Below are 15393 nucleotides of genomic sequence, written 5' to 3'. Positions count from 1 at the left end.
GCAAATGCTAATTCCCTTTCAGGGTCTGTTGCCATGGGGAGTCAGTTCAAATCCTTTCTAATGCCTTCCTCAGCAGCAAGTTGTGCTGACACATGCTTTTCATGACTTCGCAGAAAGAGCAGAGAAATGACTTGAAACAAAAGCTCCATCAGAATTAACAGCCACAGGAAGACTAAGGTTTGCTGTTTGTTAGCTGTGGGTAGGACAGATAAATTTGTCCATTATACAGGCTAACACAGCTTGACTGGCCTCCTGCCTGCACTGGGTGGGCTACACGGGGGGAGGAATGGGTGCCGGGTGACTTGTCGGCCAGACACCGCATATGGTGCTGTGCGGTGAAGTCTACCTGCTCTTCTCCTGGAAAGTGAAAGGGTAGTTTATGGAGCAAATTGTGGGCATCAGTCCTCTAGCATGATGCAGGTTAGATGGTATTGGGGTTAGGCTGAAGCTCACAGATTGCTGGTGCCATTAGGAGGGAGATGTGCAGCCGCTGCTGCCCGCTTTCTGTACCTGCAGCACTGGCCAAGTGAAGCTGGGTACAGTTTCCTGAGCATCCCTGGCAGAACGTTGGTACTGGGACAAAGGACCAAACTAGTAGGGGACAATGAAGAGAGCTGTGGTCTGATGTGGCAGTAGCAATGTCAGTGATGATAATGCTAGTTCTGGCTTGCTGTGATGTAGACTGTTAGTTGCTGTAAAATGAACAAATATTTAGAAGCAGCTTTCTCAAACACTTTCTCAAGCAATCTGACATCAGAGTCTGTCTTCATCTGGTGAATGATGTATGGCTAAGATTAGTGCTTAATGCTCTAATGGGGGAATAGCCAAAATACCAGGTTAAAAAAAAAAAAAATCTGCATTTTCAGGAAACCTCATCTGTCTAAAGAGCATGTAAGTGCAACATCTGTATCCCAAATCCAAACTCTCTTGTGACCTTTTCCCTTTGAATAGTCAACTCTGACTTTGAAGAGTTTCCAACTGCTCCCACTGAAACCCACAGGAAATTTTTCTTTGCTACCGTGCTGGCTTGCCCACTCTGACACCTTTACAGCCAGCATTGTGCCAGCACAGCTGTTCTCATGGCCTCATGGCACATTAGATCAGGGAACTGAGCTGGCAGAAAAATAAACCAAACAAAAACCTCTTATTTTATTTCTCCAGGCCAATTCCTAGAGAAATAAGAAAAGGATCAGATACTAGATGTTTTTCTCTTCTATTACCAAGTATTACCAATAATCTTTTTTTCATGCTGGTGATATTTATGGATAAATACTTGCTGTTGAAAAGGGAGTGTAACTTTGGGAGTACTTTTAAAGATTTTTGTTTATACAAGAAGATACTTTAAATTCTAGAAAGTATCTATACACTTATGAAACAGTTTACACCGTAGGTAGGTGAAACTTTGTTTTTTAAGTTATGAGTGACACAACTTTGCAGGCAAAAATGTCTTTTTGTATCAGCAGTGTGGGTCTTTCATCCCATGCATCTAACGTGCCTTGCCTATTCTGCATGGCTCCTATATGTGTAACTTTAGCAATGTTTATGCAAGTTATTTTGAGTGAATGTAGATATTTGATGCTGATTAAAGTGGAGACTTGCACAGATGATGTTTGGAACCCGTAGAGCCTGGGTTTATATGACAGTTAAATCTAAATCTGCATGAATTCAGACCAGCTTAAAAGCTTAGCAATATTTGGGCGACTGTTAGTGGCTTAGTGAAGTAAGAAGCCCAAGACTGCAGATGGGTGGATGCCCATGAAATATTGTCATATTAGGATTTTATAATCTCTTCAGATTTTATTTTCAGGTCTAGCTATGGCTAAGCTTTTCATCTGATGGCTACTTTGTTTTGTGGATACTGTTTAAAAAAAAAAAAATACAGCCCATGTTGTGCAGCAGCTGGTCTCTGAAAGCTTGAAGGTTGTTCCACCAGAGGATTTGTTGATACTTTCTTTAGAAAGTAAAAACATCCACTGGAAACGGCAGCTCTTTTTCTACTGTATAAAGCCTGGAAAGAAGTTCCTGTTGATGGCTGCTACTAACCTAGGAGACATCCTGCAGCTATTTTAACATGCTCCAGGAAGAGAAAGTTGGTGAGAGCATAAATTTTCCTGGTTGCATATTGTGGTGTAAACAGAATCGCAAATGACTTCACTCCTTCTCTTCAGTATCTGTTATTTCATAATATTAGTACAACAAAGGGCTGAGCCCTTGGACTATTGAGAGCGTGTTCTAGGATAAGTGTCTCGTCTTCTTTGATTTCCACTGCAATGTGTTTGCCAAGCTGCTGAGTGCTGCTGTCACCCTTAGAAATGATCTAGAGCTTGATCTGGAACACATCTTTAATAGGAATACGAGGTTGTACAGAAAGACCCCCGATCCCGTCTGGGGAGCCCTCATTCTGTTCCTGAGGGGTGCAAGTAAATCTTTTGCGTACTCTCAAACTTAAGGTAAATCAGTTAACCTATCTCTGTTCTAATAATACATTTAGATCTGTTGTGAAGCAAAATTGCTTAGCTTTTGAATACTACCTCAGTATTCTCCAAGGAAAGTTCAAAGTACTATATGTACTGTGATTTGGTGTTTATTTTTTCTGTTTGCAATAACTGGAAGCTAACTGGATGCACATAATGGCAGTCAGCAGAGATTCTGGGTGCCCCCACCATGATCACAGCTGCCAGATTAAAGACCAGTGTTTCTCTCTGGACAGTATATTCCTGCTACTTAGTGCCAGCCAGATGGTCTTTCCGCCCTCCTGTACAGATGTGTCTAATGCTTATAAGAGTGCTCTCTGGCCATATCTGGAGCTAATACAGTATTATTTCCAATCACACACTTAGTGTGTCCTTTCCTTGACTCTGTATTGCTCTTCTCATTTCTAACCTATTTCTTTTTTTTCTTTATTATGCACTTGTAGCGTCTGGGATCTCTGAACTATTTTTCCACTGTAAAATTTATCATTAACAGGTATCTGAAATAGGTGCAAGCTTCCAAAATCTAGAGCCCTCTGAAAATTCAGTGTTTTCTGGACTTTGTTTTCTGTTGATGACAGAATTGCCAGGCACGTGCACTTTTTTTAACTTTGGTAGAACTTTTTACAAAATATTTGTTTTTACCATACACCATTTGCTAAGGTGCTAAGGAATACATTTTTTTTATAAAACATACTTTCAAAATGTGTTCACTGGGTAGATACTGGAACAGCAAGCTCTGAAACAGGAGATGTGGTTTTGTCAGAGGGAGGTACTGGTGAACTGCACCATCTGTCCTGTTAGTAGGAACTATTCATACTATCTGATTGACTTAATAATGTTATCTGTTGAAGTGCTTCAGAAACAAGAAGGGGAGAGGGCAGCTGAGAAAAGGTGAGATTAGCAATCTCTCCACCCTGTTACTGCTCGCTTAACTACCAATAAATCTGTCTGAGCGCTCTCAAGACAGCTGTGCACAGGACTCCAACCGAGTTCCTGTCCGGTGCTAAATGGACATGTGCTTAATACCCTCTTCACATGCAGGACCTGCACAGTGTCCAGGTTAAATATTGCAGATAAATATTTAGATTATGCTGCTACTTTCTAAAATAGTTTACTGCTAACCATAACAGTCAGCCTGAGCTGAGAACATGTTTTACTCAAGTGCTGCTCACCCTCCAGCTGCTGGTATAATGCATTGTGGTTCCCTGGAAGGAGCGTCCTACTTCTCTGCACAGCTCACTAAAGCATGGGGTTTTTCTGTGCAAGAGGGGAAACTGCACGATACTGTGAGACCAGGGGTGTCAGGTGTTGTGTTCTCGGTGTTAAGTCTCTTGTAATAAAAAGCATCTGTCACAACCTAGGCAGAGCATATGCATCCTCTGCTAAGTTCAGAATTATCTTAGATATTCATCTCTACAACTTATATGCATGCTTTATGAAATTATTTGATTATAAAACAAAACTTTCCGTGTGAGGAGTTCACCCACTATCTTGAGAACAAAAAAAGTCATGTTTGTTCATCTCATCCATCTATATCTACACAGACATGTATATGCATGCACACACACATGCGTACATAAGTAACTTTTTTTGTATCAAATTTCTTTGAGCAAAATCATTTTATTTCCATTAACAACTCTTTTGTAAAGTACAGTTTGGTACAACTAATCGTAGCTCTTCTCTTTGGAAGGACACCTCTTATGGAACACTACTCAAAGTACTAAAATAAATGTAGCTGACACGTTTAGTGGAAATTAATCAGCCAAAATAGAAGATACAGTTCCTTCAAGTTCCCGTGTTTCTGCAGACCATATAACGGACTCCCTTGCTCAACTTAATGTTAATACACTTTATCCAGATATAAAGTAGATGGATTCTCGACATGCTGGAGTAACAGCTCTTCAGGTAGTGAAGCACTGATTGCTTTACCTCTTGGAATGAATGTGCCACGCTCAGGGCTGAACCTGCAGGAATTTTGCTTGTCATGAGAGAGTGATACCCCTACGTTGAGAAGCCTGCAGAGCGGAAGAGTTAGGAGGGTTTTCAACTCTCTCTGAATTGGTTGCGTTATCAAGTAACCACACAAACTAGTTTTGAACTCAGATTTATATCAGTTCAGGATTTTGGTAACTTTTTGCCAAAATAGTTTTGGTGGTACAGTCTTCTCCTATTTAAACATAATTATATCCTTACTGGGAATTTTTACTCATGTAGCTTATTCTACACGTATAAACAGGTATAGCCTGTATAACATTCTGGTCTATGACATAAACAGGATGTTCTTTTTCTACTATGTCACCGTTGTTGAAATGGTGCAAATTTGTGTACAGTTCAGTTCCTAAGTGCACGTTCATTTGAAATGATGGTATTTGGCCCAAAGTGTGTGGTTGGTTGTTGTTTTGTTTGCTTTTTTCAGTACAATACAGTAAGGCATGATCCTGGCTGGGCTCTCCCAGAGCTCTGTAACGGAGAAAGCAAATACCTTTGAGGGCCATCCAAGTAACTGCTGGTGTTTCTTGGGGAGGTTTTCTTGCAGGACATTTGTGTCAGCTGATGCAGCCGCTTTGGGATTCTGCCTTCATCCCTGACGTGCCAGGGAGAACCTTTGTTCCAAGGGGCCACCGCGGCGGTGCGGGAGAACCCTGTGTGCAAGAACAAAGGAGTATTGTATCGGCATGAGCCGTCAAAGGGAAGGGAGGGGGCCGAAGGGTTTCTTTCAGAGGCGCTGCATGTATGTATCAATAGCAACATTCTTCCCCATAAATCTCGCGCTGTGACACGAGTTCTGTGTGGGAGCTGAGCAGGAGATAAGATACCTTTTTATTTTGTGTAAATTCTTAGTGATGAATATTTGATACGATTTTCTTAATTAAAACATGGTGCTACTTGTGTTTTTTATAGCCTAAAGCAAAAAGCCTGGCAGTAGGCTGGACCATGATGGTAGAATTATTCCTACACATTTAAAGTAACTCACAGCTTGCGCCTTACTAATTAACACTAGAGGAGTGGCCCTGGTTATGGCAAGCTATAATGAAAGCTCATGGCTGGCAAGGGCAAAACTCCAAGAAATGTAGAAGATGAAGTCTGGCAGAGGTAATGGGTATTACTGCTTAGCGTTCCAAATTTTAGTAAAATATGCCTTTAGTGTAAACAATACATGAGCCATACCCAAAACACATACTGTAATGGAGACTGTGATAGTTTTAAGAGGGAGCAAAACAGAAACAGGCATTTTTGGCTCACACCTGCAGTGGATCGTTCAGACCATCTCGTCTCCCCACAGAGGCAACAATGGGGAGGCAAATCCCACACCTGCAACTGAACAGCCTCCTCGCAAACTTGCAACAGAAACATCATAGATACCAGATTAGTATTTGCCTGTCAGTCTCTAATACTTGCACTGATACATAACCATCACTTTACACTTTTTCACCAAGCTCTTGGCTTCAGCCCCATGCTAGCTGCTTCTCCTGCAGAAGACTACCTTACCACTTCCTAGACTGGAGCAGCCCTGGCTGGGGTGTCTGCGAGAGCCCATCTGATCCAACAGCTCGCTGGCAGGAGAGGGGGAAGCCGGCTCCCTTCTACCTTGCCTCCAGGTTGCAGGATACTGCTACCCTTCACAGTGCCAATGTTGTTGAACCTTCTCTGAGCTCATTCAGCTTGCTAGCCCTCTAGGAACAGCCTATTCTTTTTCCTGGGTTTGTGAGTTGAATCAGTTGAGAGGTAACTGGTGACTGACAGAAGTGGCAGGGAGAGAGGAAGTCTGCTCAGCCATTGCAGGGGACCGCAATAGAGATGGGACTGGGGTTGTTTCCAGGTGGGCCAGAAACAGCAGATATTTCTGGGCTCTTCACGATCAGCTGCTTCACCTTCACCACTGCAGGAGACGGTGTTCATCGCACCGATGCATGGGGAAGGGGAAAAGTCCTCCAGGTTCTTCTTTTCCCTCATAGCTGAGTACAGCCATTGGGTCCCAGAAAATGATTGTAGCTAAACTGGTCATTAAGGATAATACGAGTCCTGTTGGCTATGATTTCAGGTTATTGTTTTCCTTTTTGTTTTGAAATCACTTGAGCAAAATAGATCTGCGTTCCTCAGCAGAGCTGCGGTCTGGGCATTTACAGCATGCTGTGGTATTTCATCTGGGGGGATTCGTTACTAGGCCCCCCTTGGAAGCAGTTTTATGAGGAGGCTTGAACGGCAGTGTCCTTACATCCTGCTAGTGGTTTGCTTGGATAAAGACTGTTGGCATTGTTTGTGCCAAGCGTAGGCGAGAAAGCAGCTGGGTTGACCAGAGTGAAGGTGGGAGTGAGATAAAATGGGAGACCAAAGCAGGCTTGTAACAGGAAGGGGTATCTGGATTGCCGAGATGGGAGTCTTGAACTTGATAAAATAGCAAAGGCAGAAGCAGGTTCCAGTGAAAGGCTTTGGTGTCGGAACAGGAGATCAAGGAGTCCATGGGGGTTTTATTTTTTGTTTTGTTTTTTTCCCAGCAGCAAATATCAAAGAAATATGAAATGCTGGTTTGTTTGGCTGTAACCATAACTGTGCATACTAAGTCCTGCTGGGTGGGATGGATTTTTGTAAGGTCTAACTTGCAAAACAAAAGGCTGAAATTCTTTGACTGGAAGTTCAATGAAATGACTCAAACAAATACAGCCTTGTCTTGAGTTATAACCACCAGCTTATTAATGAGTTAACTTCTACTGTTTAGGTCCCTGAAAATAATTGTTCCGATTGTTCCCATTGTCCCGGATCTCGGCAGTGGAACAGCGGAGTGGCTGTGATGGAAACGCTCCCAGGGCTGAAGGGGGGTTGTTTCTCACCTCATTGTCAGCGATTGGCTTCAGCCACTCGCGTTCCCCTCACTTGGCTGGTCTTTGTTTTGCGCTGGCTTGCTGTGCGTTTCCAATTTAACTGGTTTATAAATATTATTGGCTGGATCCAAGAAAAATTGGCGGTCAGGGGCTTGGCCTAGCAGAGCTCTGGGGCCTGTGTCCAAAAGCACTGCTCTCCACTCCCAGCGCTTATTGGTGATAGCATCTGCGGCAAATTACCCGTGAGTACTTCGATGGCTTGTCTCTCATGCTGCTGGCACTAGAGGCAAAACTCATCCTGTGGCAGTGCTGGGAGCCTCAGCCCTGGCAGGCGAGCAGGGAAGGCAGGGGCTAGCGTGGAGCCGTGCAGGGAAGGGTTGCTGCCCGGCTGCTGTGTTCTCCTGGGAAGTTCTCTGCAGTCTGCCTCTGAAAGGAGTACAGTGGTTCAGAGATTAATCCCTGTCTTCCTCCTGTGCAGCAATGTGGGCTTCTGCCTGCTGATAAAGACGCTTGGTTCAGGCAGTCGTCGAGGCTCCCAGGTGCTCTGGGGTGTCCTCAGCTGGTGGCATTTCCCGGGAAGGGTATTGCTCCCACTTGTTCTGTTTGGTCCCGTTGGTGATTAGCTGTGTAATGGGGGTGCAATGGAGGCAGGGGAAGCAGAAAAGATGGTACAGCAGATTGACAGTTTATCCCATGCTTCAGCCCAGGGTAGCGTTGACGCTCTGAGTTGAGAGCATCTCTTCCCTGTGCAAAGCTGGGATCCCTTGGGGCTGGAGGACACAAATTTTGCATGGTTGACGTAACTGCACTGCCTTAAAGGTGCTGCTCAAACTGCCTGTCCCCGGGAGAGTTCATCTTGAGCTCCCATGGGTGAATGTCTGCCAAGGGCAGGGGTGTGCTGGTACAGGGGGAGTGCTGAGGGGGCTCTGCATCCACAAAATGCTACTCTGTGGTCTCAGAATCAGGAGGTAATTACCTTTGGTTCTTTTTTTTTTTTTTTTTTTTGGTAGCCTTTACTGGGGAGAATTTATAGTTTTGTGGTGTTGTCCGATGTGTCTGTAGTTTGTTAAATATGGGACAGCATCATTAAATGGATTAAATTGATCATCTCTCCATAGTCCATTAAATGGATTAAATTGATCATCTCTCCATAGTCCCACAGTAGGCTGCAGGGGCTGTGGGGGTTGACTGTAACAACAGGCAGCCGTCACGGGTGCAGCGACTGCCGGGTAGGGTGGGCTCACTTCAGCAGCCTTAGACTTGCTCGTTGTAAGCATTGCTGACGGTGCGTCTCTACCGCGGTCCAAGTGATCTACCTGCACCTTTGCCTGTACATCCTTGGAGATGGGCATGTTTGGAGAGTGAAGGACTATATCTGTTGTAATGCTTTGTGTGAAGCTAATGAACTATTTTGCATAAAGGACACAAAGAAATACTCTTACGGTGCTTGCAGTAGTTGTGCATTTCTTGTAAATTAACTCATAATCATCCATGCTGTGTTTACTTTGTAGGGTCGCTGCCTTTGATGGTGAGCAGAAAGTCATCTTACAATGAGTTACTGGAGTCTGGATAAGAAAAGCTGTCTGCAGTACTGCAGGCACTTCTTAGTGGACAACGGTGTATTTCACGGTAAGTTACAAGTTGTCCGATATTTTTGGCTCCGTGTGTTTCGGGCCGTCAGATGCAACTGAAATTTCCGAGCGGGGTGCGTGCGTCTTGCTGGTGACACCCCTCTCGAGGCCCGTCACAGCTCGGTCCTGCACAGCCTCGCTTGGGCCCTGCCTTTACCCCCTGCCTTTACCGTGCGGCGCCTCAAAGCGGGTGCAAAGGCCGGGCTGGCAGCGGCGGCTGCTCTTCGGCTGGGGGCCCGGGGCTGCTGGGGGCCCGGGGCTGCCGCCGCCCCGTTACTGCGGTGGTGGCGGCGGGGGGGGGAGCACGGACGCGGGCTGGCTGCCGGCGGCGCCGCGCGGGCGCGCCAGGGGGCGCTCCGGGACCGCCGCCCCCCGGTGCTGCCGGTGCTCGGCCCCGGGGGTCTGCGCACAGAGCCCTTCCCGTCCTCCCCGCGGGCTGGTTTCGGGGTGCGTTTCCCCCCTTCCCCGTGGGGCGAGGCCGCCGAGGCGCCGGTGCTCCTGGCAGGGCAAGAGCTGAAGCGCTAAGTAAAGCAGTAAAGCCTGGAGAAGAGCAGAGCAGCAGCTGGAGCATAGGCTGTGGGCAGAGTTGCTTTGGGTGTAGGTGGTGATTGTATTTTAGGGAGAAATGGATTAATTGTGTTCGCATGATCTGGCACTGCTTCACACTTAAACATTTCCTCCTAAGGCATTCCTAGAACTGCTCCAGTGAAATCTGCAGGTATGCATCCTTTGTGCTCCTAGGGAGGAGGAATTGAAAGTGTCAGGAAGAGCTTGCCTTCCAAGTATTGATCAGACGTTTGTGCAAAACAGATGCCTAACAGTGATCCCTAATTATCCCTAATTATCAGCCCCTCACATCTTAGTCTCTTGCCGTTACGGATTACGTGCTACAATCATTCAGTTGTTGAAGTATCCTTCCAATAGCAAAGTCAGGAAATACTCTGAAGACATCTTGATATACAATACTTTCTTTTCAGGACCTCTTTTTGTACGCTTAAAACTTGCTGTATTAACTTAACTAGAGAGCGCACACATTCCCCACACAGGTTTCTCTCCCTTTGATGGGTAGCTTTACCCTTGGGCATGGGGTAAGGAGCAGTGCTCCTGCGGTGGGTGAGGGACCACCAAGATTCAGGAGCTGTCCCTGCCTGGAACAGAGTCCGGCAGGTCTAGTCTAATAAGACAGCTGGACCCCTACCTGTCCTACTGGGGGAGTGGCTTCCTAATGCTGTTCCTGAGAGGCCTAAATTTTGTATTCTTTATTCCCTTTGGGGTCAGAGATTAAAAACTGTCACTTTAGGGCAGCTTTATGGCACTATTAATAACAGCAGCATGGAATGCTTATAAATTAAAAATAGAAATACTAATCTTTTTCAAAAGCAAAGGTAATTTTTTTCCCTAAAGAACCTACATCTCCATTTTCACTGTATTTGTCAGGAAGCTGGGGAAGTCTGTAGCTCACAGAACTATGATTTGGTTTACTATGATGTAAAACAAACTGTATCTGCATTTTTGTCACTGTGGTTATGTCACCATTGATAAAGCTACTGGTTTAGTGGGAGAATTAATAATTTGTCAATTTGTGCATCTTCGTAACAAAAGCCGATTCAGAGAGAACACTATTTTCCCCTGTACTGCTTTTTTCTTGCCCATAGACACTGCTTGTTCTATTTGGGACACCAGAAGAATGTTAATAACTTTTCTGTAAGTCAGTCTGACAGCAGCATTGTCATATTAATTAATCTGTGCGCTACATTCGGGACATGCATTACAGGGAAGATGGTTCACAAGTCTGTCATTGGTGAACCTGTCATCTCCAGGCACAACTGTTCTGCTTCTCAAATGAAACTGAGATTCATTCCTGGGATTTATCAGGCCACTCGTGTGGTCCTGCTGATTTTGGTGGGATCATGTTCCTTCTGAGTTCTCTCTGACATTGTAGAAGGAGAGAGTTGTCTCCCAGATGTCTTCACCCAGGTCCCCCTTTGCTGAGTCTGAGCACTCTTGCAGTGTTTTGGTAAATGCCCATTAATCACACTTCTCTCCAGGCAACAGTCTGATCTCTAGCATGAGTGTGTAACTGGAGCAGCTACGTTTTGGATGCGTATTTGCGGTTTTGCTATTCCAGATCAAATGAAAGAAAAGTCTGTTCCATACTCTGTGACTTGAGGTGGTATTTTATCATGGAGAAGCACGATGTCTTTATCCTGCTAACGGCGCGAAGGCTGGATAATGATCCATTAGCACAAAGTCCAGTAATCCATGAACAGCTATTGAGTGATGAGTTTGCAAAGTGATAATTGTCTAAAGTAGAAGACATAATTAGCAGGAATCCTAGACCAGAAAGATTCTATGGCTTAATTTATTTGTCTGTCTTTCATGACCAGACAGGATTAATTATTTTTCCCTGGCAGAATCTTTCAGGGCTTCCTATTTGTCTCTTCAACCTAAGCAAGACACTGCAGTGACAGTTACTTTCACTCTGAATATATGGAGGGAGCTGAAGTCCCTGCTGGACAGTGACAGAGGTGGCAGTTCCCAACAGCGTGATGTAAGGAGATGTGCACATGTCCCCAGGAATTAACGTGTTGCTCCTGACACTTCAGGGAAGTTGGTTTCCTATGGGACTGTGCTGATATAGATACAAGGATTGATGGAGCTTTTTAAGGATTTGCTTTTTGTCAGTGAGCCTTCTGATCCTGTAGGTCCTGACAAAAGGCAGTGGGATGGGCGGGGGTGAGCAGGCTGGGTGCTCACCCCCTGTTCCTGATGGCAGCCTTGGCGTTAAGATTGACCCATCCTCCTTGCCTCTCTGAGAGACAAGTGGGACTGTGCTTTGGGCTGAACTTTGGGCTTTGCATGACTAAGCGAATGCCAAACAACTAAATTGGGGCTTACCTGTGTCTGAGACCATATTTTCTCCAGCAGCCATAAGGAAATTGTACTTATTTAAAACTTTTTTACACCATTGGGAAAGAAAATCTAATGTGAACTCTATGTGGGAAGGCTACTATCTGTTAGCAGGGAAGGTACTGTGATCCAACCCCTTGTGATTTGCTGACATTTCAGTGTTTGGGTTGTATGTGTCCAGCTCTAGTGTCTATTAATTCTAATTTACACAGTGTTTTCATGATTATTTTTTTTTGTAGTTGTTATTATAGTTTCATATTCCGACACTGAGAGCATGGCTCTTCAGGGAGCAAGCACACAGAGCAGTTGATTAGTTTATTTTTCTTCATTTATGAATGCTAATATTCTGTAATCGTTAAACAGAAAGAAGCTGCACCATGTTTAGCAAATAGCTGATTTTTGTCTCAGCGGTTCTGAAAGTAGCTGTTCATACTTATCTTATTAGAGTCAGTTACTTATGCTAATTATCTTTTCTTCTTAAGTTCTCTCAGAAATACAAACCTTTTGTTTAAATTGCATTTCCATAATTGTAATTAATTCTCTTTCTTAGTTTCTAATTTTATCTTCTGGCCTCTCCACCTCTTTCCAGACCTGTGTCAATAGGGACTTGACCACTATTGGTAGGATGTCATAATTCAGTCTTGCTCGTACTATCTAAACTGCACTCTCTCATTCAGAGCAATAGACTAATTCAGTTTTATCAGGCTTATCTGGAAGGTCACATTTACAGCGGCATGGTTAGTATCTGTAATTGAACCTGTAATCTGGAAGAACTGTTGCACCTCAGGTGCAAACCAGCCAGATAAAAATATCCCACTGTGTCAGTTGGTGTTCTTAAAAAGCAAAGGAACGTCTTTCTCCGTAGAGTCTTCAGGACTGGAAGTGTCTGCAGAGGCACACAGTATGAACTTTGCTGCTCAACTGTGTTCATCTCCTGGTGTTTCCTTCATACCCTTCTGGGATCTGCATTGCTTTAAGAACCTGAATAGATGGTATTCTATTTGTTCACCTCCAGCTGAGGGGTTTAAATGCAAGAAACTCTTGTGGACTGCATAAATAAGAATGCTGAAGCTCTGTGTTTATTGGGAGTAGTTTAAACATCTTCTTTTCTGTAAGAAAGAAAAAACCCACAAAAAAACCCAAAACCAACCAAGAAAAAAAAACCCAAACCAAACCAGAAACAATTCCCCAAAACCCCAACTTAGAGCAGAAACTCCCAAATGAGACTGTAGCACTGCAGGTATAACCTGTTGGAATGCACGGTGCCTCTGCGTGAATGTCAAAGAACCTCACTTGGAAGACAAGCAGTGAATGCTTCTGCTCCAATGTGGGAGACCATCAGCTGCAAGCGAGGAGGTGGTGGAGGACAAAGTGTACGAGATATAGCAACAGGAGGACAGCACCTTGCTTGTGTGATGCATTAGTTGAAGGCAGATGCAATTTTGAGTGTCTTGGAGTAAGACAAAGGTGTTAGTGTTGTGAGGCCCAGCCTAATGCAGTTCTGGTCAGCAGTATTTGAGCAAGGGGAGCTCAGGAACAGGCAGAGAAAAGGGCTACAGAAGTGGAGATGAGATGGGTCTGGTTTGTTTAGCTTGGAAAATCAAAGATTGAGAGGGGATGTGACTGCTGACTATAAATGCATTGTGAAGGGAAAGCTCAGGGAAGAAAAGGCTTATTTGAACTGATGGGGAAAGTTGGCACGAGCAAATTGAAAATTGTCCATGAGTATATAAATAGACACAGGAAAAACTAACGTACTTTGAGGTGGAGATTGGCGAGTTTTGGAAAAAATTGTTAAAGCATCCTATCTGCGCTCTCGCTCTGAAGTTGTGAATGTAATTAGTAGCGAGCAATATATTGACTAATGTGAATATAAGGCTGGAGAACTATTTAAGTGGTCCCAATTCAATTTCTGTGTACAGTGAATAGCAAATACAAACAGCAGTGTTCCCATTCCATTCTGGAAAATGCTGCCGTACAGATCAGCCTGGTCTCTACCACATTGTAATGATGCTTTGAGACGCTTGCATGTTGCTAGGCAAGAAAAAGTATTGATACACAACTGTGTGCCTTTCCACGGGGCTTTAATGGGTTGTCTTTGAGTAATGACTGAACGTCATTGCTCAACATTCATACGTGTAATGCTGAAGGACTATATGCATCAAAATTGCCTAAGGATTTCTCATAATTTTATAATTTTATTAGGAAAAGCTGCTAATAGCTGCATTTGCAGGATATTAAAATTCTTATCTGTTTATGTCTGAAATTTTTGGTTACAGAAGTGGAGGTTGCTGCTGCGTCTTGTGGTCTAGGGAGTCTTATCTGCCTAGAAGCAAAAATGTCAGTTTTCTTCAGTAACAGCGAGATACAGCACAGTGTGTGCACACAGAGAATAACAAACGGAAGACAGATCTGGGTTTAAGCTATTTTAGCAGTTTCTGTAGAATAGAGCAGATAAGCAATTATAATGTTTGGAATAGCCTTGAGGACTTGATGAACCCGCTTTCTTTTCCATCCTGTTGCAAACAGTGCCAAAATACAAAGTACATTATGCCTCTAGGCTTGGAAAAAGATTTTTTTTTTTTATTTTCTCAGGGTTTTCAAGCTGTAAATGTGGATCATATTTTGTTTGTTTGCTGGCAATAACAATGTAGGAATGGCTGTGTTGTCAGACCAAACATCCATCTACTTTGCTAGCAGATGTTTGGGGCTAAAAGTATAAAGAGGGAAAAAACCCCAGTGTGTACATAATAACCCTTCCCGTGGCACGCACTCCCAGCGCCTGCCGGTCAGCAACCAAGTACTTCCCCAGCCAGAAGCTGCATCTAGATACTTGCATTTATTAACTTTACATCTGATAAGGGTTTTTTTCTGAAGTTTTTTGGAATTCACTCATGCTTGTGACCATCTGTGGGAATTAACTCTAAAATTTATGCTGGTTGGCGTAAACCTTCTGCTTGAAGGGAAACAGTAATTTCACGCAACCTTGCCACATTCAGATTGTAATGGACAGAGCAGGTTTGGTTACTCGATGACTTCACCTTTGAAAGACCGTTGGCTGGATGTACTGAACCAAGGGCCAATCCTCTAAGGTAGATAGGTACTTAAGTCGTGTTAGGCATTTTGGTAGCTTTGAATGTCTGCCTTCTAACGTCTTACTGAGGAAATGGATGGAGAACATTGTGGTGATAACGCTTTCTTCTGCCCCTGGGAAAGAGAACACGGCAAGAATGGGAACTTTGTTCTAGACTTCAATATTGAGATCCTGAGCCACTGCAGCGCAGCTTTGGTACAGTGCTGACGTGGATATCGGTACTTCCACTTACTTCAAATGGCACTTTGAGATAGGCCACGCAAACACTTGTCTCATGCTGGCACTAAGCAAACAGTATTTTCAGTAATTATTTTGCCCTCTGACAATATGCAGTGAGCTGTCTGTCCCAGCCACCGGCGAACTTGCAGGGGAAATTGCTGACCGCTGATCTGGATTCCCGTGTGTGCTGTTAGTCTCTTGTTTCAGGAGTATCTAGCTCATCCTTCAGAAGGTTCTTCCAAATT

General features: G+C 44.1%; 1 protein-coding gene across 1 annotated transcript in view; it reads left to right on the top strand.

The window, feature by feature from the left end:
- The window catches only part of PLCH1 (phospholipase C eta 1), an 86022-nt gene that overhangs the window by 5502 nt on the left and 65127 nt on the right, over window positions 1-15393 (top strand). Inside the window, exon 2 of the mRNA XM_075506750.1 lies at window positions 8806-8923. Coding sequence (XP_075362865.1) covers window positions 8845-8923 — 79 coding nt within the window. The 5' untranslated portion in view covers window positions 8806-8844. The remainder of the gene's footprint in view (window positions 1-8805; window positions 8924-15393) is intronic.

The sequence above is a fragment of the Mycteria americana genome, chromosome 7 (assembly GCF_035582795.1).
Source record: "Mycteria americana isolate JAX WOST 10 ecotype Jacksonville Zoo and Gardens chromosome 7, USCA_MyAme_1.0, whole genome shotgun sequence".
Lineage (NCBI taxonomy): Eukaryota > Metazoa > Chordata > Aves > Ciconiiformes > Ciconiidae > Mycteria > Mycteria americana.
The sequence above is the reverse complement of the archived record's forward strand: the minus strand, read 5'-3'. Positions and strand labels throughout refer to the sequence as shown.